Source organism: Lygodium microphyllum, chromosome 13, assembly GCF_053477565.2.
Source record: "Lygodium microphyllum isolate KBCC chromosome 13, Lygodium_microphyllum_v1.1.10, whole genome shotgun sequence".
Lineage (NCBI taxonomy): Eukaryota > Viridiplantae > Streptophyta > Polypodiopsida > Schizaeales > Lygodiaceae > Lygodium > Lygodium microphyllum.
The window spans coordinates 153,582,273-153,607,356 of NC_141147.1; the positions used below are offsets into that span (position 1 = coordinate 153,582,273).

General features: G+C 42.4%; 1 protein-coding gene and 1 pseudogene across 2 annotated transcripts in view; both read left to right on the forward strand.

Moving 5' to 3' along the window:
• The first annotated feature begins 3,310 nt into the window (after positions 1-3,310).
• Positions 3,311-25,084, forward strand: part of SFC (ARF GTPase-activating protein) — a 104,964-nt gene continuing 83,190 nt past the window's right edge. For both annotated transcript variants that reach the window (XM_087691946.1, XM_087691947.1), the window contains exon 1: positions 3,311-3,853. In XM_087691946.1, the coding sequence (XP_087548072.1) occupies positions 3,809-3,853 (45 nt within the window). In that variant the 5' untranslated portion in view covers positions 3,311-3,808. The remainder of the gene's footprint in view (positions 3,854-25,084) is intronic.
• LOC148027374 (uncharacterized) lies at positions 8,067-9,128 on the forward strand (annotated as a pseudogene).

Here is a 25,084-nt window from a genome sequence, read left to right on the forward strand (position 1 = left end):
TATAGAAAATGCATGCTTCGAAATGGCAGAGTTGGCAAGCAAGTTTGGGGATACAATCAAAAATGTTAGAATTTTGTTTTATGGTAAGAAGTGCTTACAATATCAATAATAATATAATGATAGCTCCTTTTAAGAATTTATCTTTTATGCAAATCCAATGCTAGGAGAGAAGTGGCTTGCAAAGATGCTCTCCTCAAATGGATGCCAAATATCTTTGCTACTTTAGAAAACTTAATGAGCTAATAGTGCGTCATTCTGGATCCCTAAGTCCATAAGGAGTGAGAGGTGTCTAACATGCTAAAGCAAGGAGCCTATTTCAAGTACAACCTTAGATCGTGGATGAAGAATGCTAGAAATGGCATAGGTGTTAAGCAAACCTTGCAATGCTACAAAAAACTCATTGATCATTTCTTTCAAAAGTATGGTTAATTCTTGGAGTTGTTTAGTAGAGTTTTTTTTCTTACATTGGCAAGGCCAATAAGTTTTTTTTGGCATCAAAGATACTTGCACCAACAAAGCTAATGATAACTAGTCTAAATCAAGACAAATAATGATGATGACATTGTTGTCCTCATCATGCTGATCCCTTATTATAAGCTTAAAAAAGTGCAAAATGCAAAAGACAAGCACTTACACTCCGAGCAAAAAGCGGATAGAAAAGAAAGTATGATAATTCGCTTCTTTCCATTTAAGAACGCCTTCCTTTTAGATCGAATGGCATATGCTCTCAGCAATAAATAGCCCATGCTTCTCATAGAGGCCATAGGCTAATGTTGGCTGAAGAAGCTAGCAATAAACAACCTATATGTCTCATAGGGGCCATATGCTAATGTTGACTAGAGAATATAGTCTTAATTGTGTGTTGGGAAGGAATCTCTTCCATTAATTCGTGTAAGGGTCTTGCCAAAGCTTTCCTTCCCATTCCCAAAGCCAGTCCCATGGAACAATGAAGGTCCATAGGGTCTTTCCATAAAGGTGCAAGTAATCAGCATCTTCATAAACATGTCCATTTCATGAGTCTTTCTTTGAGATAGTGGCCAAATTCTTATGCCTTTCATGTGGCTTGGGACTTATAATTTGCTTGCATTAGAGCTAATAGAATTGTTTTGATTGTTGTGTCTTTTGGCTAGTCGATTAGCCAATGACTCCTAGAGAATGTCCTCTAGGGGGCTAAGTAGTTGATGTGAGATTTCATTACTATAATGTTGTGGTGCTTACACATTGCTCCATTGTAGAGTATTCTGAGTAGGATTGGTCTTCAAGAAATATGATGTGATATAAATGGTCACTCAACAAGTCTAACATACATGAGCCTTCCAATTTTGAAATACAAAGAAGATAAATGCGGCTATTTTCTATCAAGGCTATTATCTTACAAATACAATGCTTGCGTAGATTCTTTAAATATATAAAGGAGTTAAGGCCATTTTGCATCAATACACATGCTAGCTAGGGAATGTGCTATCTTAGTTGATAACACGACTAGCATGCACCCCTTCCCAATGCATAGTGCTTCAAAGTGGGAGATAGAGCATTGCTCATGGCACCTTCATATGAAGCTACAATAGCTATTGGAGAGGGAAAGGAGGTTGCACGATCATCAAAGACTAGAGAAAGAGAAAGAGAAAGAGATAAAGAAATGCAACATTCTTTTTAATAGAATGTGTTATGTGTGAAAGGGAAACCATAATATTGTTTCTAGCCAAGCAACCATCAAGCAAAGATCCCTAGGTGTTAGGAACAAGCACAACAAGGTGCTATACATTCTCGTTGACAACATTGGGGTTAATACTATATCATTCAATGGATGAACTTCTAAGTGCTTTCTATTTTCTTAACTATTATTTGTTAGCAATCCATGGGACCCCCCAAACTTATGACCTCTTTTGCTTTGGTTTAACAATATGAACACACGTTCCTTGGTAGCAATGAGAGACAATATAAATTATTTGTTTGACTATTCGTGCTTCAAATTAAGAGGGATGTGTAAAAGATTTTTCTTGGAAGGATAAGAAGCTAATTGGAGCAATCAATAGAAATCTCAAAACCTTGGCAAGTTGGCCTAGAATGTAAGTGCTTGTCCTACAAAAACCACTCCACCCTAAAAAGATCTAACCATTACCAAACAACGACTGGTTAGCACGCCTCAACAATAGAAGTAAGTGATAATGGGCAAAGAAAAAGAAATAATAAATTTAAACTATGAAGTTCTTTTGTAATTGCTTCTAATTTGAAGAGTTTGGTCATCTAACATGTCCAAATTAGTCAACATTAATAGAAGAGGCTTGAGCATGCCAAGCTAACAATGTGAGGTGAGGAATTACGGAAAGTTGAGGAGAGAAAGATGGTAGGCTGGACAACCAAGTTTGGGGATGGAATTGGAAAGGTGGGTTCTTCGCTTTATGAAAATAGTGCTTGCAACATCATCAATGTTAATATAATAATGATAATAGCTCCTCTTTCTCGGAGGAAACGTGCTCTATTGAAAGTGGCTGACAGACACCTTTGCCACTCTAGAATATCTAAATGTGATTGCATTATTGATTGTTATGTATTGGACCTGGTCGAGGAGACAATCCCCCTTAGAGAAGGTTTTGGAGGGACGAAGCCGTTGATGGGAGGTTTCATAGATGCACGGTTGTGGTGTTGCACATTGCTTTGATGTAGAGTATTTTGAGGAGATCACATTCAAGGATCACTAGAATTTATCTTGATTGGAGCATAGGCTAGAGATTAACAATAACAAACAGGAGTGATTGACCTTCAAGCAGAAGGATGCGATGGAAATGACTGTGTGGTGACAAGTCATATAAGGTGAACTTGCTGAAGGGAGAATGTAAAATTGACCTTTAGACGAGGGGCTATGTCCGTGTCATTAGCAGAAACAAGTCACGGCAACGAATTCTTGATTTTGTTGAGCCCAGGAGTGCTCTTCCCAAACTCTGGTGGTGAGAGACAAACGGGCCGCGGGTGCGAGCATGAAGCATTGGGCATCCACCTCTAAAAGGTAGGGTGTGAGTTTTGCCACATTGCTTGGGGTGTGGACTCCTCTGGAGTTTTTAAAGTGGAAAAGACGCCTAGTTGTTGTTGACTTTCATCATTCGAAAGCTCGTGGGAAGGAACGCGCATGTAGGGTTAATCATTCAACGTTGGGGCAAAAAAAATAAAGAAAAAAGACAGCAATTCACAGGATTGAAAAAATGGGACAAAAGGGGCAAAAAGGGTAGCGCGATTCACTGGCTTGCCTGCACAGAGAGAGAGAGAGAGAGAGAGAGAGAGAGAGAGAGAGAGACGGGGGGGGGGGGGGGGGGGGGGCCGCTCGCGCTCGATGTGCAGCCTTTTGCTTAGGCCCTGTATTGTTGTTGTTACTATTATTACTCACCATTACAGCTCTGACGCCCTCCCTTTTCTGCCTCTCGCCGTCTCCCTTCCATGGCTCCCCTTTCCTAGTATAGCTCTAATCCTTTTCCATTGCTCCCGTTTCCTTCACAAACTTTCCCATCTGCCCCGCCAGCATCCGCCCCTCGCTTCATAAAGCTTGCCGTCTGTTAAGCTCACGTCTGCCGCTTGATCTCCTCTTGCAACGGCCAGTGTAAGCTGCATTGAAGAGGAGATGTTTACCCTCTCGATCTGCTATGCATACAGGGGATCCGCCTCTCTTCCTTGGATCGGCAGTACTGTTCATGCCGTAAAGGCTGTCAGAAGCAGCATCTGAGGTTCGGGAAAAAGGCTATGCCACAAATTCGGGCGTTCCAGAAGCTTGCATCTTTGTAGACAGAGTCTCGGCACAAGTTTGCTGGCAGCAATCATGCATTTCGGCAAGCTCGATGATTCCCCCATGTTCAGGAAACAGGTGCACGCTGATTTGCTTTATGTGCTCGCTTTGCTCTTCTTGTAGCTCTTGCTCATTCTGCTGAGCATTGGTCAAATAAATATGCAGTTAAAAACGATGATGTTGGACAAAGAGGCCAAGTATTATGTATAAGGAACTATACATTCCAAAAGTATACTTTTTTTTTCCATTGTGAGGATCAGGGTAGATCCTGGCTACGATTACCAGGAAACTGATGCTATCAAGCGTTGTGTATAGGTGTTAGTGTTGTAAATTGAACACTTGCAGACACAACAACGGCTCTACTAGGGTAGTACCATGTAATCACGCGATTATTTTCCTGTTATTCACATTGAATTTGAAAGTTCAAGGACTGTAGAGAGGATTAGGTCCTAACAGACCTAAGGCCTCCCTTGATTGATGCCCCTCGATTGCTTCAAGTAGAATGAAGTACGTATCACATTGCATTGAACACGCTATCCAATGCAAAGTTGGTTTGAATGGGAATTTTACTGGAACAGAAACTGTAGGATGTAATATCAAGGGCACTTTCTGTGGGGTATGGTTCTTGGGTTGATCACAATAGAATTTGTGGACTGTTAGCATGTTTTCCATCTTGAAGTTGAACTGGGTAAGTAATACATAGCAAAAACCTCACCTGGATGTACGGCTGTATTAGTTGCCCATAACTTATCTAGCTTCAAGCTAATATCTGAATCTCTTCCGATTAGGATGTAGGATATAACTGAAGGCTAGTTATGAATATGCTGGATTTGTATGGTGCAAGAATGTGATACGGTGATGTTTGTTAAAGCAGGCTTTGGCACACACTTCTTTTGTTGTAAGTGCACTGAAACCTGTAGATTTCTGTGATGTGTGAAAGAGCAATTGAGTAGCGCTAAGTCCTCAGGATCCAGTCCATGCAGCAGGATCGACTCATAAGAATGAGTATGTCCAAAGACCCTCTAAAAATATCATCATCATCATCAGGGGCAATGCACCTGCTGCTGTTGGTGCACCGGTTGCACGGCGGCCAGGTTAGGCAGATCAGGATTTTTTCAGGCAGCAGTGTAGGCTGCTGCTAGTGGAGTGGTGATGCTCAAGAGCAGCATGTGACAGTCTCTGTGGCTCTTAGGTGGCAGGCAGGTGGAGCTATGGTGGTTTGGTGCGGCAGATCTGTGCATTTACTGCAGGCACTGCTGCTGTGACTTCTGCATATCTGCCTTTGTGAACATAGCATTTCCTGCTGCTGTGTTTGCTGTTCTCTTATCGTTCTCTCTCTTCCTGGTGATCTAGCAGTGTTGTTGCTAAGAACTACGGTTGCCTTTGTGCATACGTAGGAGAGGATGCGTGAGAATTGTATATGATTAGCAACTAGATAATTGGCAGTGCAAGACATGGCCATGACCTCAGAATTGATAATTCTGAAGGTTAAAAATGTGAAACTTTCAATTAAGAGCCAAAAGAGTGGTTTTTAACCTTAATGTGAAAGTTTGGACCAAAGTTTCGGCAGGGCCATCAAAATTTGAAGTTTGGGCAGCCCATTAAGTTTTAGTGAAAAATGAAACCTTGGCCAGACCAATGTTTATTTCAATCAAGACATTCAGGACGGGATTTTGCATTCCTCGAGGAAAGTAAAAACTGCCATCATTTAGGTCTTGCAACTGAGACAGCCATTCCAGGCTGAGAGAGATCAGAATCCATTATGGAGCTGAAGATGTCATTCTTGGCTGTTTTGGATTTTGGAGGAGCATCAAGGCCTGCAATCTCCTGCGTTTGGATCACTAGAGTCTAGGACAGTATCGTGGCCAACATGTATAGCATTGCTTTGCTAATTCAGCTTAGCAAATTTGTTGTGCGCCATCCCTTTTAGCATTGTGTTGCTGATTAAATTAGATCAAGGCTGACTATCTTTCTCTCTTTTTCTTCTTGGTGATGAATATGCTAAATTAGGGCTGTTTAGGGCTGCATGTTGCACTCAACATTTGTCTTTGTGAGTAGACATTAGATTGAGAAGATGTTGAGCCCCTAAAACCAAAGGCTTGCAATAGCATAAAAATTGTCAAGAGTCATGCATTAATGCCTAATTTGACCCCATTAAAACAGGCCCAAGATGATATATCTATGGAAAATGCATTATCACTTTAAGCAGGACAAATACCTAAAAATACTCTAAGAAAGGATGTGTAAATGGGAATCTTGTCCCATATCTCAGCATTGTCATCACTCTCCAAGTCATCAGCCAGTACCTACTCTGCTGCTGCCTATGCCCCTTTGCCCATCCCCCTTGGCGGAGGTGCTGCCTTGTTGCCCAGTGGTTGTGTCTCGCTGTTCAGCCTGCCACCCAGCTGCTGGTTGCTGCCATCCTGCCCCTGGAGGACACTGCCAGACCTGGAGGACCATCACCAGCCTGTCAAAAATTATCAACAGCCTGCGCTTTCACTTGTGTAACCCTCATTTTCTGATTATGGTGGACAACCAGCTGATGTCATCCATTGACACCTTGTTGCTTGATTGGGCTGTGTTTTCAGTCTGCACACCTTGCATTTGCTGCTTGGAGTCTCCATCAACATAATGTTTCTTGGAGGACCAAGTTTCACTCAGTTGCTGCCCACATCATCATCATTTTTGATGGACTGCTGCTGCTGCAGCTGCATTTGGGATCCCTCTTGAGTGTGACACACTCTTGGAGCTGTGCTTGGCATCTTTGATGTGTGTGCATGCAACGGAAGAGGCAACATGAGGGTGGAGAGAAGGGAAGAGAAAGATTGCAATGATAGAAGAGAATGGAAGGAGAAAATCTCCACTGAACTGAATGAAAGCTGAATACAAAGGAGGACTGATTAGTCCTTGCATGCAGCCCAAGGCATTAGTGAGGGCATTGGATCAGGCTGATGATGGAACGTAGTGCCGGAAGATGGAGAAGAGTCCATGCATGTCGGAGTGTGCTGAAACCTGCAAAGCTGAATCTGTGAATAATCAGCCAACTAATTGGGTCTGCTATAAATAGCAGAAACTGCCCAAAACTGACACACCTGATCAAACAGGGGAGGAAAATGCTGCCGAATGTGCATCTAGAGAGTAAAATAATGACATCGCCAAGAGAAATGCTGAATGCAGCAAGTGTGATCAAATTGCCACCTATCCAATGTGAATAGGTGCTCCAACCACCAAAAAAGGAATGCAAGGGCGGGAAACTATCCATTGACAATGTGAACACACTTAACTCAATGGAAAAGAAATGCATGCTCTAGAAAGAACTGCCTCCTCCATCAAAACACAACAGACAAAGTGTCAAAGCTCCTAATGTCCCTATTTGACTCAGATTGAGGCTCATGGGGAGGAGATGATTGTGCATGACAGATGACTGCTAACATGACACCGCTCTTAGCTCATCTCTGCCCTAGTCCTTGGGATACGGAGGTTCGGCGCCCCTTGTATCATCTACACTTTTATACACTCTCATCTTCATTGAGCATTCATTAGATTCTGTTCATTGTGTTGCTGTATTTTTTGCATTTCTTTGTTTTTACCCTAGCATTTCTTTGCATGGTATCAAAGCTAGGTGCTCTTGATTGATACTGGAGCCTTGACCAAGAAAGCTTGGTAATCAAAAAGTAGTCTCTTGTAGAGCCTATTTCTTTGGCACCAATTTTTGCCATTGCAAGTGAAACTAGCCTTCCTTCTCGGAGACATCATAGTTGCACGAAACGCCCTTTCTGGCCCTCAGAAATGGCATACTGTTTCTTACCGTTTTTGCTATGTAGAAACGCTGTTTTTGACACACACCCCCCTCCCCCTTTCCCCCCCTTTTTCTTTTGACTTTTCAACGCATTCTTTGCAAGCCTTTTTAGGCGATTTTGCCCTACGTTTTTGAGCCCCCACGTGAAAAAACAAGAGCCTCGATTTGAAAATTGCTGCAGCCTGCGCATGCTTGTTTCTCGAATGCTGCCGGCAGCCATGGGCTATGCACACACCTGCGTTTTGGCCCGCTCTCTCTCTCTCTCTCTCACGAGTCCCTCCCGAGCTCTAGCCTCTCTCTCTCTCTCTCTCTCTCTAGACTCTCACACACACACACAATGCACACACAATCGTGGGCATTGGAGTCTGGGCCTTGGCACTTGCAAGTTGCTCTCTCTTTCTCTTTCTCTCACTCCTGAGTCCCTCTCTCTCTCTCACACATGCTTGCGACGCTGCAAACTCAGGATTCAGGTGGGATTTGGGAATAATCAACATGCCAAAGGATCAAGCATGGAGTCATGTCACAGTGCTTCAAGCTTATGGAGGTGGTGATGGCTCCAAGCGGTGGCAATGCAATTATTGCGGCATTCAAAGAGGAGGGGCAGCCACAAGGATCAAAGATCATCTTGCCCATGTGCCCAATAAAGACATTGGTCCATGCAAACATGTGCCTGCTGATGTTAAGGCTTCCATGGAGCATTGGAGGCTCAGCTGCTTGGCTCTTACAGGTGCATCTAGTACAGGAGAGGGAAACCATGGAGATGATGAAATTTCAGCAACAGGAGGTTCTATAAAGAGGAGTAGAGGAGCTTCAGAGACTGACACAATGAGTGGTGCACATACAGGGGGTTCTACTAGTGGAGCACGCGGGACACCTCAGGCAACAAAAGGTTCATTGCAGGGTGCTAGTATCAAAGCGGGTATTCAAAAGCAAGCCATTGTAGAGGCCACTAGAGAGCTCACTCGATTATTCATTCAATGTGCCATCCCTTTCCATGTCTTGTGCACGTCGAGATGGAAATCAGCCACGAGGGCTGTTAGCTGCATTGGATGTGAGTGGGAAGGGCCATCCTATGAGGTTATTCGGACAAGAGAGCTTAAAAATGAGAAAGCCCGCATAGAGGTTCAGCTGCAGCCATGGAAGGCCACTTGGGTGAAGTATGGTTGCACGATCTTGTGTGATGGGTGGTCTGATGTATGTAGACGAAGTGTCTATAACATTCTAGTCTCCTCTTGCAAGGGGACAATGTTCTTGAGGGCTATTGATGCTGCTGGCACAGTGGTCACTGGCTCATATATTTGGTAGCATATACGCAAGGCAATCATGGAGATAGGGGCAGATAATGTGGTTCAAGTAGTCACAAACAATGGGTCCAATTGTGTTTCCATGGATTGCATGCTTGAGGTTGAGTTTCCGAAGATAAGGTGGACCCCATGTGCTTCTCATTCTTTGGACTTGCTTATGGAGGACTTGGAGAAGTTAGATTTGGTTGACAGGATTTTTTCAACAGCCAAGTCCATGGTGCATTTTGTCACAAAGCGGCCTAAGCCTTAGTGAAATCAATCCAGCCCATCTATTTTGTATTGCGCATTACTGATATGGAGGGGGGCACCATGGGGCTACTCTATGAGTACATGGATAAGATTGGAGAGGCCTTGGACAACAATACCTGCCTTGCTCGTAGAAAGTAAGTGATTTTTATGGTTTATGCAAATATGTATTATCATTTATGGTTTGCAAATTTATGTTTATCCACCATAGCTTCAATTGCCCATCTTGAATCCAGGATCGAGGAGCTTCGATGTGTATGGCAGACACGATGGAATTGGTTTCATAGACCAATCCATGCGGTTGTACATGTATTGCATCCCCTATGGCGTAGTGAGGATCAGTCTGCTGATGATGAGCGAGAGAACGGTAGTCAGGAGTACTTTGAGAAGTGGGCAGATGGAGATTTGCAGATAGTCACAAGGCTTGAGGATGAGCTTCTTCTGTTTTGTAACCATAGCCTCTCCTTTGGTCGCTCGACAATACAACTTCGAGAGACACAGTTGCAGCCTGTGTCGGTGGGAGAAATATGGGGCATCTGCACCTACCCTAGTAAGTTCTAGGTTGAGGCTCTAGCTTTTAAGTACTTAGTATTCATACATTGCCCGTTAAAAATGTTGTGCAATCTGAAATTTCTTTTCTTGTGGAACGTGACAGAAACGTCTTGCTATTCGAGTTCTTTCATAGGATTGCAGCTCAGGCCCATGTGAAAGAAATTGGAGCACTTGGACCCTCTTCCATACAAAGAAGAGGAATCGTTTGAGCACAGCCTAGTTGGAGAGGCTGGTCTTTTGTCGCTGCAACCTTCACCTTCTTGAGCACACCTCTACCTCTCCTAAACCTCGCCAGGTGAATGTCGACAAGGTAGACAGAGAAGGTGAAAGACATACCAAATATTCCTAGTGAGGAGTTGAACATCTACACCATGTTGTATGAGGAGATGTCAGCCCTTGCCCATCGCACACGAGCTTCATGGAGGGCCACTTCGCGACGAGATGGCGCCAACACTTCAGCAGTTACAGCCTCACCCTCTTCTGCTAGCTCTCATTCTGAGTTAGATTCTACTTCTTCTAGTGCATCTGCTAGTGATGCAGAGGCCGAGGATTAGGATGATGAGTAGTCACTCCAAAGTCTAGATTCTAGACACTTTTCGAACATTTCAGCTATTTATGATTGTATCGAGGCTTGAGCCTTAACTCTTTATCTTTTTGGTATTTTTCTTTGATGATCCACTATCCTTGCATGATTGTACATGTTTTACAATATCTTGTACTCTTCTTTTTGAAATGATATAGACACACATGGATGGTGGCAAGTGCATGTGTACTGTGTAATCTCTCGAACTTTAATTTGATTAGTGTTCTCTGATAATTGATTGTTGTGGACTATAGTTAAGAGTCTATGAACTTATGAAGACTCTAGAGGGCCGAGTGGCCCGTGGGAGAAATCAAATGATATTCATCTTTGCTTTGGATTTGGATGGTCAATTGTATACAATGGTTAATGAAACTGTTTAGTTTGTTATATTTTACATGTTTTTCCCATTAAATTGTTTTCGCCGTTTCTTGTCGGGACCGAAACTCCGTTTTTGCCGTTTCCCGTCTGCTTCCGTTTCGCCTTTTTGGAAACTCTTGGCAACTATATCGGAGAGGGTGGTGAAATCCTAATCAAGCACTTAATTACAACAATTAATAAATAAAAAAAACTAATATGCACACTTTATCATAATAATCTTGGACATTGGACATGTAACCGGTCTTCCCTCTCAGATAGGGTGGTAAATAACTTGGTTAAGCACTATTTGCAGCAATTAATAAATTCACAAACTGAAAAGTAAACTTTACTATATAATCTTGGACATTGGACACCTTGTTGTCTCCAAAATTGGGGCCGCTTTGGGTATTTATTTAACTTAATTGAAGAAGAAGTTGATATACAATGGGATTCTCCCAATCCCTTTCGGTATTCCAACTCCCAATCCCTTGCTGTTTAAATTAAGTCTTTAAAATGTTGAGATACTTAGTGAGTAGGCCAGAGAAGGCGAGAGAATGCTGAGAAGAGAGAGAAATCAGAGTTTCCATGGGGGAAAACCCTCAAAACTGCTTGTTGCCTTGACTGATTGGTCATAAATGTTGTCTCACGCAATTTGGAGCCACGAAACATGTTGCCTTCTTGAGGGCTCGTGGTAGTTGCTTGCAACAAATGGCCTCCAAAAGCTGTAGAAACTGATTAGCAGCACCTCCCTCTCCCTCACAGCCAGAATACACACTCAATGAGTCTCTCTCAACCCCCAAACAGCCTTCTTTTCTATTGCACGGGCATTTTTGCCTAGTGGCAGTCTTCTAATCCCATTTTCCAATAATTTTTAGCCAATTAATTAACTTTCAAAATTAATTATTTTTGAAAGTCAATTTCAGTCCTTTTAACCTTGCCCAAAATTAAATGTGTCCATCCACAATTTTCTAGCTTAATTAACCCGTGGACAAGCACAAATTAATGAATTAGTGCGTAGTGCCTAGTGCCTAGTGCCTAGTGCCTAGTGCCTAGTGTCACCACTGACACTTTAATGGCTTAACTGTCCTAGGGCCAAAATTGACATCGATTGACACCCAAAACCAAGTTGGCATAACTTGTCACAAGTTTTGCCTTTGACACCCATTGCTTTCTTGAGGTCCTTGGCTTTGTACCATAAAATAACTGCCATGTGCATCACAACATTGCACATTTGATTATTAAATTAATCAAATGTTACTGGCACGAGCAAAGCATCTTAATAATTTTACGTCCTTGTGATAGACCTTCCCCTTGAAATCCCTGCAATTGTCCTCAATTGCGCTTCAATGTGACCAAGTAAAAATATAGTGCAATGGAATCTCCATAATGCATCATAGTTACAACATTGGCCATTGCTTTCTGACCATGCCGTATAACACTTGCTGAAAATTTCCAACAGCAAAAACATGACATAAAATTGAAAAACGGTTCAGAACTGTTGCTAGAAACTGTCTAGAATTGTTGCTAGAAACTCATTGGTGTGAAGAAATGCTCTAAATGCAAAAAGCATGAATCCAATCGTACGACAAATCACATACTGATAAACTCAAAACATAGTTAGGGTTAGGGTTAGGATAACTCAGAGACAGTGAACACAATGAATAGTTAAGTGAATGAATAATGATTATACAGTGCTCATGCAACAAACACACTATGTAGTGATTATTGAACCTCGAACTCCTATCTTTGGGATCAAGGTAGAGATTATGAGCTGTAGAGTGTGTCGTACTTGATCGGATTCCAAATTGTAGCAAAGGTAGTGTCTGAGCGTTGAACACAAGCAAACATAGTCAAGAAAGGTTGGATTTGATGCATTGATAGTGCATGAGAGAGAAAGACTAAAAACGTAGGTACTTGAAGAGAGAGAAAATCTACACAATAATTGTTAGATGCAAATGCAGCAGACAGAGGTGAGAGAATATCAAGGCGGTAGCCAAAAAACGAAAACGTACCATTTAGAGAAGAGAGAAGATGGTGGTGACAGTTGCCAATAGGTGGCGACAACATCCAATTGTAGGCGACAACACCCAACTGTAGGCGACAGCTCTTGGGACCTAGCGAGAGTAGCAAACGTGTGAGGAAGGCTGGAATCAGCCACCAGGTGATAGGAGGTGGTTGGTGGAAGCCGTGATTGCGATGTCCTCCGCGAATTGGGTGTGGGCAGCAGAGTTATGGCTCCTGAAACTTGCAAAAACGAGATTGAGGGATAGTGATGTGCTGCATGCATATTTATAAAAAGTTTGGGGCACCGAAATTAGGATTTTGCATATCGAACATAGTAACTCTCTAGGATCACATTTGTTTTTTAAAAAAAAGTAAAAAAAAAAAGTGCGTTTTGGGGCTATTTAAGTAAGACTAATGCATTCTTAGCTCAACACCCTCTTTTAGACTAAAAATTGAGCTATGAGAAATAAGCTCTTGATAGAGATTTCTTTTACCCCAAGGCATCCTATCCCAAAGTAGCCAAGGCATCAGGCAAAGGGTGTATGTTGGTTGCCTAGTGACCTACTAAGACTATAGTGGTGATTGTTATCTTACCAAGGAGCCCAAGTGATCATCCTAGAGAGGCCAGGGCATCTGACCAAGGGTGTGCATTGCTTGCCTAGGAGCCTATCAAGTCCTGCAAAGGTGGATGGAATTAGCAATAGACTTTTTGATTTAAAAAAAAGGAGGGATTGGTGTGATTTCTCTTCTCCCACTCGCTCTTCCTCCCCCCCCCCTCCCCCCCCTTCCTCTTGCAAAAAGAAAAAAGTAGCATTAAATGAATGTTTCAAATCAGTGTTCATCCCATTGGGTTACTATGCCTCGAAGTATGGAACAATAGTCCCATGCCCTTCAGAAAACAAGCAACATAATTCCACACACTACTAGGGTAAGTATCGAGGGATTCCTCTGTGTGTGTGTGTGTGTGTGAATCATATGGAAAATATGTGGAGAGAGGCAAAACGGAAAAACAAGCAAGATAAGCAAATCCAGTATGCAAGTATAGGGAAAGAGTGCTTTCAGAGATTGCCATGTGCAATGCCATGATTATGGTGGATCCATAGTTAACTACTCCAAGGGTGATTGAAAATGGGTAAATGCGCACAGATGCATGTTTACATGAATGGAATACTGATGTATGGGATAATGCAAAGGAGGATGTAAATATTCATGCTCATGCAAAATGCGTTGCAACGGTGTCACTTCGACAGTGTCCTCGTAGGGGAATTGTTCACTTGTCCAAGCGTCCTTTTACAATCATGTCATCTTGACAGTGTGGATGAAGTTACAAATGTTCATAATACATAATACATAATAAATAAATGTTTGAAAGTAAAAAGCTGTAAACATCATTATTGTTGCTATTAGGAAAAGAAAATCACCCCCTCTCAAAGTGGACGGAGAAGTAAGAAGGAAGCATCCTCTCCCCATCAATTTGAAAAAGTAGAGGAGGGTGTATCCAAGCCAAGCCATGGTGGAAGATATTGTAGAACCGGTTGGTTGACCACCTTGGTTAAAATATTTGCAAAATTGTTGCTTGATGGCACAAACTCTAGGCGAATGGTGCCTAGCTCAACTTGCTCTCTGGTGAAATGGTAATGAAGTGCCATGTGTCGTGTTCAAGGGGAGATGGTAGGATTGCTTGCAAGGGCAATGTCGCTCTGGTTGTTGCAATAAACAACTGTAGGCGACTTGTAAGGAAACTGAAGTGTAGTCAACAAGTTCCTTAGATAGATGGCCTTTGTAGTGCCATTGAAGAGTGCCCAACACTTTGCCTCGATCGTGGAAGCCACCATCGTCTCTTACTTTCGACTGGCTTGAGAGATAGGTGTCGTGCCCAAGGTGTAGAGGTAGCCTCCATGAGAATGTTGGATTTCAGGATCTTTCGCTTAGTTAGAATCAATGTACCCCTGCAAACATAAACCATGACCATAAGTTAGTCCAAAATTATAGGTATACCTTAAATATCTTAATACATGAAGACAAGTAGTCCAGTGAGATATTCTAGGTGCATTAAAATATTGACTAAGTAAACTAACTAAGAATGCAAGATCTGGCCTACTATGAATCAACCAAAGTAATTTTCCTACAATAGAATAATAGGTATGAGCATCAAACGGCAGACTCGAGGTATCCTTACGAAGGTTTCTTTATAGTTAATGTTGTGCTTTCGCCTAAAACATTGCACTATAAGGAGAGCCTTGTATTTGTCTAAAGTACCATCAGCCTTTAGCTTGGTCCTAAATATCCACTTTGTCCCAATGACCTTTTTGTGACTAGGACAATCCACTAGGATCCAAGTCTCATTTCGGTTAATACTGTCCAGTTTCTTTTCCATAGCCTCACGCCATAGAGGTTCCTGGACAGCCTCCTACCAATTGTCTGGCTGAGAATGTGCAATGTAATCAGCTGTAAATAGTGATGCATATGAAGCATAAGAGGCTAGCTGAGCAGTCCTTCTAGGACCCACCGGAGCGAGATCTGGTGGAAGGATCCCCGAATCTCGCATGGTGTGTTGGTACTAGTGAGGTAGCAAGTCTTGTAGAGGAGGCTTGGAAGTTGAAGTATCTGCAGGAAGGTTAGGAGTGGGCACTAGATCGGACTCAGTAGGCATGATCTCAAATGATGTGAGCGAAGGTGAGGATGGAGAGGCTAGTGCAGAGGACTGCACTATGTCCCTCTTATCAAAGATAACATCCCTCCTAAGGATCACCTTGTTTGTCTAAGGATCGAATAAACGATAGGCTTTTGCTTTGGAAGAATAGCCCACAAAGATTAAGAGATCAGTTCTAGGGGCAAGCTTTTCTATCTTGTCATTACGAGTGTGCGTATAAGCACAACTACCTCTAAAGTGAGAATAATAGGCCGAGAGCCAAAGAATGCCTTGTATGGAGTCTTTTTAGGGACCGTTGTAGTGGGGCATCGGTTGAGAATGTACACTGAAGTGTTAATAGCCTCGATCCTAAGGCGCTTAGGGAGCTTTGTTGCAAATAGCATAGAGCATGCAATGTTTAGGATAGTCCGGTTCTTATGCACTACGACTCCATTCCGTGTAGGGGAGTTAATAGAGGTGAGTCGGCATGCAATGCCTTGCTCTTGTAGAAACTTAGAAAACTTGTGGGAGGTAAACTCACTACCAGAATCACTTCTCATTATACCCACACGATGACCGGTCTAGTTATGGACTTGATTATGGACCAACAGTACCCAAGCACTGAAATAAGTAAAGGCATCGAACTTGTGCTTGAGGAAGTACACCCATATGTATTTGGAGAAATTATCCACTATAAAAAAGAAGTATAGTGCACCATTTAAGGTGGCAATGGACGTGGGACCACAAAGATGTACATGAATGAGCCTAAGGGTTCCATAGCACAAGTGATTGAGCGATGAGGAAAGGGTGTACAATGTTGCTTATCTAGTTGACATGCTTTAAATTGGCTAGGTAACTTCCATTTCCGAGTGTCTCTACGTCGTCTTTGACCATCAGATTGGCGTTAAATACCATTAAATGCTACTTTTCTAGTGTCACAAAAAACTGACACTTATGGCCAAATGAATGACCTAGGCCAACAACTGACACCAGATACCATTAAGTACATGTGCGGCATAACTTATAGCGACTTTTGCCTTTGACATCTCGTGATTTCCTTGGGTCGTGGGCTTGTAAATTTACTCTAACCCAAAATCAATCATTTATTGTTGCTGGCCTATCTCAACAGCTTATAGATGCAAAGAATTGAAGAAAATGAGTCATTTATTGCTGCTGCCCTATCTCAACAGCCTGTAAATGCTGTCACTTGCCGTTGATTGGTCTTCTCTTATCCTTGGCTGCCTTAGAAGGTCCTCCAATGGCTGCAAATTTGACCAACAGTATCTCGTCCCTCTCTCTTGCGTAGGTTGAATGTACTAAAATGCCTCTCTAGCCTCTAAAGACGTTTTTGAGTCTTACATGGGCATTTTTGACAAGTGGCAGTCTTCCCAAATGGTTTTTTTCATCACTGTCCATTAAAAAAAGTAAAATTCAGTCTCTAAATACTGAAAATTAATCTAATAATTATTTCAGTATCCAGAAAAATAATTTGAATGACCAATGATTAAATTGGCTAGGCGACTTCCATTCCTGAGTGTCTTTGCGTTATGTTTGACTATCAGATTGGCGTTAGGTACCATTAAACGCCACTTCTCTAGTGTCACCAACTGACACTTACAACCAAACGAATGACCTAGGCCAATAAGTGGCACTAGATGCCATCAAGTACATGTGCGGCATAACTTATAGCAACTTTTGCCTTTGACATCCCATGATTTCCTCAGGTCTTGAGCTCATAAATTTACTCTAACCCTAGTTACACCTCACATGTGCAACATGTATTTAACCATGTGATTAAAAATTAATCCACATGTTAAGTGAGGTTTCAAAAATACATGTTCTCATGACAACACGAGCATCAAATTAATTTGGAATCATTGAGCCAATATGTATTCGTAACAATTGATATACAAAAGGTTTATAACAATGTGCCTTAAAAGTGGGATTACATGCAAAAAAGAATTCACTTTTCTTGTCATTAATGACTAGCCTATATTTACATAGATCATTGAATACAATAATGCTCAAGTGCTTTTTATGCTCTACCTCAATCTTTGTGTAGATAATCATGTCATCTAAAAAAGTGCCCACAAATTCTCTATATGGCTTGAAGATGCGATCCGTCATTTGATTAAAATTGGTAGGAGCATTTGTAAGTCCAAAAGGCATGACAAGAAACTCATACAATTGAAAAGATATCCTGAAAGCTATCTCAGGCACATCCTCCGGTCTAATCGGTATATGATGATACTCACTTTTCAAATCTATATGGCTGAACATGGTTGCCCCTTGCAATCTATCCATAACATCATTGATCCAAGGAATAAAGAATCGATTCTTTATCATGACTTTATTGAAAGCACGATAATCAATGCACATACGCTATGAATCTTTTTTTTTTTTTTTGCACCAAAAGTAATGGAGAACAAAACAGTGAAGAGGTGGATTGAATTAGCCCTTTTTCTAACAGCTAATTCACTTGGCTCATAATCTCTTCTTGCTAGGCTGCATCGACCCTGTAGGGTGGCTTATTAGGTGGGCTACTTTCCTGGATAAGATCTATGCCATGATCTTCAGGTAGTAGAGAGAAGCAATCAACATATATTTTCAAGCCCTTATGCTAAACAATGATCACCTTTGCATGTGAATCAATCAGTGCATGCATACATGATATGATGGTGCTGTGGCACACCGAGACATCATAACCCTCAAGTGGAACAATAAAGAACTCTTTGCTGTCCACATATCCTTGAATGTGTAACCAAAGCTTTCCTATGAGCGGTGTGAGAGGCTTTGCATGGCCTTTGCATGTCATTTCAACTTTCCCCATGGGTCCATCTCATCCTCTTTGATGCCTAGACGAGCTACCATGTCCATAGAGATGAAGTTGGCTTGTGCACCATTATCAAAGATTATCAAAGCATGCTATTCTTTGAATTTGCCCCATACTTTACATAACTCAATAGTATTATCATTGGGTTGATCATAAACAACATCGGGCACATATCCAACTAATGTTGTGGGCTTCTTTCCCTTCGAATCTTTGTGATTTTTTGATTTTCGAGCTTGCTATCTATTGGGACAATCCTTAGTAATGTGATCCTTGTATTCACAAATAAAGCATTTATTTGCAGCCATTAATTCCCTATGTTGTGTAAGTTACAACATAGTGATTTCTAGTGTTTTCTTTGTTGTTTTGGCCTCTTTTTAGGCTGATTTTTAGATGTGCCCCTTTTCTAAAGCTTTGATAATTTCTTATTTGGCTTCTCTGTACTCTCTTGGAAGCTCGAATCTTTTCCATGCACCAAAGCATCAGCTGTAGCAACAATCTCTATGAGCTGAGACATGCTAGACACGGTGGACTTAATATAAGAATCCTAGATTCCTTTAGGCAGTCCACATGCATACTTTTCCACTTGCCCATGAAGGGGTATCGGATTGTAATGAGTAATGGGCAACAATGCATCCCAAAAGTTCTTGTTGTATTGCTCTAAACTCTTGCATTACCTTGTATCAAGCTTATTCCAAGCTGCCATGATGTCCACCTCAAAAGTACTTGTTAACCAATTCGATACAAACATTTGTTTGAATTGTATCCATGTTAACAGTGCTCTTCCTTGCGTTAAGAGTGTGGACTACCATTGCAAAGCATTCCCCTTCAAGAAAGTGACTGCCTTTTGAATCTTAGAGGACCCTTGATTAGGTTGTATTGAATTGCTGAATGAAAGTCAAGTTCTCAACCTATCTTGTGTACCACTAAAGGACTTAAACTTTACTTCTTTTCCACCCTCAGCATAGTCTTTTGTTACCCCTTTGGGAGTCAAGTTGTCATACACTTGCTACTGTGAAAAGGGTGCATTTGCTGTGTTTACATAATGACCAAGACCAAAGGAAGCATTTGCATGACCAACACTCATTCCTTAAGCTCCATAAGCATTCGGGCGTGCAGATGCATTACCAAAAGTGCCACTTTGTGCCCTAGGTACCAAACCATACTGCCATACATAGGGTTTTGTATATTATTAGCCATATCCGAATACATTGGGCCTTGCACACCATGCATTGGCTGCTGCATACTATAGGGAGTAGTGCTGTACATTCTCGTATGCCATACATAGGGTTTTGTATATTATTAGCCATACCCGAATACATTGGGCTTTGCACATCATGCATTGGCTATTGCATGCTATAGGGAGTTGTGTCGTACATTCTTGTATACGGTCCGTGTCCAATCATTGTATGGAAAATCGTGCTACCACCAAAGTATCTTGGCTGCCCAATCATTGCATGCATGCTTGGCTGTTCAAAATCCATTGGATTGGCACTTCCATGATGGCCTTGCATTTTCATACCTTACCTTGTAGGTACCAATTGTTTTGCTTCATTGGCTTCTTTGGGAGCTTCACGTGAGACTTTGGCACTATCTTCGGTGCACCTTGCTGTCCCGAAGGTGTAGAAGATGACTTCTTCTTCTTGCCTTTACTGTAATTGATCATCAAGTTCCTCTTCCTCTTGTTGATCATTAGCCTCATTTTACCTTGAAGGCCTTGCATCTTGACCAGCATCAACATTTTCAGTTTGTTGTTCATCATGTGAGCCTTGTCCAAGATCAGACTTTGCATTTCCTTCTTCCCCATGTGGATGTCCATACTGAGAGGCATCATCACTGCTTGATTCCATCTCACTGAATGAAGACATCTTGCTGTAATTACTCAGCTGAGCACAAATCAGCACTAGCACAAAGCTTTTGGCTTGCAATTAGGTGCCTCGGGCCCATCCACCAAGTTAGAGGATTTGATATCCTGGCAATGGAACCATGAAAACAACCTTCCTTCTCAGAGAGGGTGGTGAAATCTTGATTAAACACTTAATTACAACAATAAGTGAATTAATAAAACTGAAATGTACACTTTACCAATCTTGGACATTGGACACCTTGTTGGCTCCAAAACTGGCACCCCTTGTTTCCTTTCTTTCATTTGTATTGCAGTTGGATGGAGTACAAACTGAGATATCTTTGTCTCATCTGCTGATCCAAAAGCCCCTTGCTGTCAAATATGATCAACAAGCCAATCGGGCAAATTGCCCCTTGATCTTCACACAAGACTTGTACAAATTGGACCCCAAACTGGCCAAATGCTGCCCCAAATCAAATGGGATGTGTTGGCATTTGAAATCCATGGCAATTCCTTGAATTCTAGCTGCTGATTTCAGTGTACTATGCCCCCAATTTGCTCGTATGGGTCCCAAGGTGGTTGCCAAACCCTGATTTCTGTTGTACGTTAGGGCTTATAGCAGAAATCTCACAGCTGTCCACCAAATTTGGCTGAAAACACCTTTAAATGGCTGAGAAATGTTGAGGATAGGCTGGAGAAGGTGAGAGAATGCTGTGAAGAGAGAGTAATCAGAGTTTCCACGCGGGAGAATCCTCAAAATTGCTTGCTGCCCTGACTGATCTGTCATAAATGCTGTTGCCTGCAATCTGCAGGCATGAAACCTGCTTTGGCGTGTGTTAATTGCTGCTGCTTGTTGTCCGTGATGCCATAACTGCTGTCACCTGATTCTTAAGGCTCATGGCAGCTGTCACTTGTAGTAAATGGCCTCCAACAGCTCGAAAAATTGATCAGCAGCACGTCCCTCTCTCTCACAGCCAGAATACACATTGAATGAGTCTCTCTCAGTCCCCAAATAGCCTTCTTCCCCATTACATGGGCATTTTTGCCAAGTGGTCGCCTTCTAATGCCACTTTCCAACAATTTTTAGGCAATTAATTAACTTTCAAAATTAATTAATTTAATTTCAGCCTTTCTGACCCTGCCCAAAATTAGATGTGCTCATCCACAATTGAATTGGCTAGGTCATTTGCAACCCCAAGTAGTTCCCAGCCTTAGTTGACCCTTATTGACAGACATAAACTAATTAATTAGTGCATAGTACCTAGTGTCACCGGTGACACTTAATAGCCAATTAATTGTCCTAAGGCCAAAAATGACACCAATTGACACCCAAAACCTAGCTAGCATAACTTGTCACAACTTTTGCCTTAGACATTCATTGCTTCTTGACGATCCTTGGCCTGTTACTATGAAATAACATCCATGTGCATCACAACATTGCACATTTGATTGTTAAGTTAATCAAATGTTATTAGCAAGGGCAAAGCATCTTAAAAATTTCTCGTCCCTATGACAATAGGCTTTGAGGAATTGGTACCTTGACTCACTTCTTGTAGGAATGCAAGGGAATATCTTAAAGAGAATGATTATTATTCTATGTCTTGTGAAGATTATTGTGAAAGCTTGGGATGGAGAGAATAGAGACAATTAACAGAATTCCAAGTAATCATTTGCCTCAAAACTCTTCTTATACTCCTTGTCAAATGCCTTCAGCATATAATTGTGACAACCAATTCCACAACCTAGAGGCAAGCGTAGAACAGTCAGAGCTAGAAGCTAGTGAGAATTGAGCACTCCAAGCTCAAAGGGGAGTTGGGACACATCAAGAATTCCAAGTAATCATTTACTTCAAAACTCTTCTTATACTCCTTGTCAAATGCCTTCGCATACAATTGTGACAACCAAGTCCACAACCTAGAGGTAGGTGCACAACAGTCAGAGTTCGAAGCTAGTGAGAATCGAGAACTCCAAGCTCAAAGGGGTGTTGGGACACATTAATATGGATATGATGACCTATCCAATGACTTTGCTCCTATTAGAATTGGCGTGAGTTGCATATATTTTTCTTTTTGCTAGTCCTTCCTTTGTTACTCAATTGACGTGCATGCTATGGGTGTAAGCAACTCTAGAGACCCAAAGCCAGTCCAAAATGTGGATGTAAGAAGAGGTGGATCTAGAGGTAGAAGGAAATGTATATCTTCTAAACACTCTCTTTTTTATGATTTTAGTTTTGGTGCACCATTCGATTGTGCTTCAAATCCATCTTTACACAAATCATCCCTACTTCCATTGCTGCATTCACTCACACAACCATTCGTCATTGTATCATACACAAGTTACTATTCCTTTAGGCATGTATCCCATAGGTTTCATTCTTTCCGCTTAGCCAAGTGATGGAGATGCATCAATGGTGTGGGTTATGAAGAGATGCTAGGGTTTGCATTGAGAAATCAGAGAATGTATAAACATCACTAAAACACAAAAACTTTGACAAAAATACAAAACACAAACATAGGGAGAAGAAGATAAAACTGAATGAATGATGAGTGTTGAGTGAATAAATGAATGTGCACGATACTCAAAGAGTATTCCGATAGCCAATGATTCTCATGGGAGTGAACTTAGGAAGGTGTTGTAGTGTTTTGTCCACTGGAGGTAGATTTTAAGTGCAGTAGCACCAATCAAGGGAGCTAATACGAATGTCCACACAACTAGTGACTCATTGTTGTACGCGACTGTTTGGTGTGTGGTATATGGATCCCATCATTGTGATCATTTGGTCAACCCTCATTCTCTTTCATCCTTGTGCTATTGTTGGGCGTCCACATTGATGCTCAATGCTATGTGTTGGGGCTAACCAAGGGCTGATTGTTGCAGCCTCGTATCTTTCATCCGTTGCCAATTAGTTTGTTCCTTCTCTTCTACATTCATTTAGTCTCCTTCTTTCCGTGTTCACTGTCAGGAGGACGTGAAATTTTATTGCTTTGCTTAGAATTTGATTAAAAGTTAATAAAAAGTGCTAATGTGACTTACACATGTGAGGTGCAAGTCAATTATTTCACAGTGTGGGATCTAGGATCCTTGTGAAGATATGCTAGGGTTTGCACTGAGAAAACATAGCATGTACGACCAAGATTGAAACACAAAGACTTAGATAGAGACGAGCAAAACTCAAACCCTAAATGCAAAACGCAAAAACTCAAATCTCAAGCACAGAGAGAAGAAACTTTGAAGTGAATGCATGCTGTAAATGAATGTAAGAGTGTATAGAATGCCCAAGGGTAGAGCAATGCAGTGTCAGAGAGTGATGTCTACCGGAGATGGATCTGGAGTGCAGTAATTATCAATCGGAGATGAGAGAGTGTTGAATAATGAAGAGCAGCAAGCTGGTCACCAAAACATAGTAGTCAGAGGCTGAAATCTAGTAAATGCAGCAGTGTACCACTCGAGGAAGGCTGAAAACAGATCACCCGAGGTAGAGAACTCTTAGGCGATAACAGGAGAGGTGTTTTGTGATGTAGATGGCTTGCTGGACAGCAAAAACGCATGTACTGCAGCAATTGCATGGTGGGAGATGTGAGAGTGCGCAGCGAAAGAAGAACACGAACACAGAGGAGAGGAGAGAGGAAGCAGAGAATGAAGGAAGAAAGTCTGCATTGACTGAGATGAATGCTGAATACACTGGAATGGACAGAACAGTCCTTGCACGCAGCCGGGAGCGTCAGTGAGGGAACCAGGACAGACTGGAAGCAGAGGCAGCACCAATGCCGGAGACGGAGACGGAGGGAGCAGTGCTGTACCTGCAGAGCATGAATACTGGACTGACTGGGGGGGGGCTGCTATAAATAGCCCCCAGCCAGAAAACTGGCCGACTAGCTAAACTGGCCGACCTGGCCAGATCTGGCCGACTATGGCCAGATCTGGTCCGACTGACCAGAACTGGTCCGACTGCCCAAAATAATGGGCAGTCACCCCAAAAACAGCCCAGATCTGGGCTGTAAAATGCCCAAGGCTGCATGCTGACTAAAGCAGCCTAAAAACACACTGACAGAGCTCCTCTGTCTCCTGTCAGACTCTGACAGGAGCTCACAACCAGGAGATGACAGACTGAGACTGAATAAGAGCAGGCTAACACCCCCTCTCAACTCTTGGGAGAGTCTGAAGACCCAAGAACCGCATGTGATGAAGCAGAGAAGCCTGAGGCAACGGCTTCGTAAAGAGATCAGCTGCATTGGCCGCCGTAGGACAATAGACCACCACCAGCTCCGAATCCACGATCCGCTCTCGAACATAGTGATACTGAACCTCAATGTGCTTCGTACGAGCATGAAACACCGGGTTCTTGGCCAGAGCAAGAGCACTCTGGTTATCCACGCGCAGCTCCGTAGGTCCGGTCTGGGAAAAGCCAATCTCCGCGAGTAAGCGACGGAGCCAAACTGCCTCCATAGCGGTCGAACATAGGGCCCGATACTCAGCCTCTGTAGAAGAAAGGGCCACAGTAGGCTGCTTCTTGCTGCTCCAAGAGACAGCACCAGATCCAAGGGTGAAAGCATAACCTGTAGTGGATTGTCGCGAATCCACATCACCTGCCCAATCAGAATCACTCCATCTAGAAAGGGTAATCCCATCTCCATACATGATCCCAAAGGATCGAGTCCCCTGTAAATAGCGAAGAACCCGCAAGGCCGCCTGCCAGTGATCTTGGGTAGGAGTTTGCATAAAGGAAGACAATAAAGCCACCACAAAGGAGATATCCGGCCGAGTGTGAAGCAGCCAGATAAGAGAGCCGACAAGGCACCTGTAACGGATGGGATCGGTAAGAGGAACTCCAGCTGTCAAAGGCTTGGACTCAGGGTCCATAGGGCATGAGATAGGCCGACACTCAGCCATATCAAACTCCGAAAGAAGCTCGGAGATGTACCTGTGCTGCGAGATAAAAATGCCCTGTGCCATCTGATAGATCTCCAGACCTAGAAAGAAGTGAAGGATCCCTAGATCCGTCATGTCAAACTCCTGCTGTAGAATGGACCGTGTATGCTCCACCTGCTGAGTGTCGCTCCCTGTGATGATAAGATCATCCACATACAAGATGAGGAACACCGAAAGAGAATCCACAACCCGTAAGCAGAGGTTGGGATCATAAGCGGAGCGCGCAA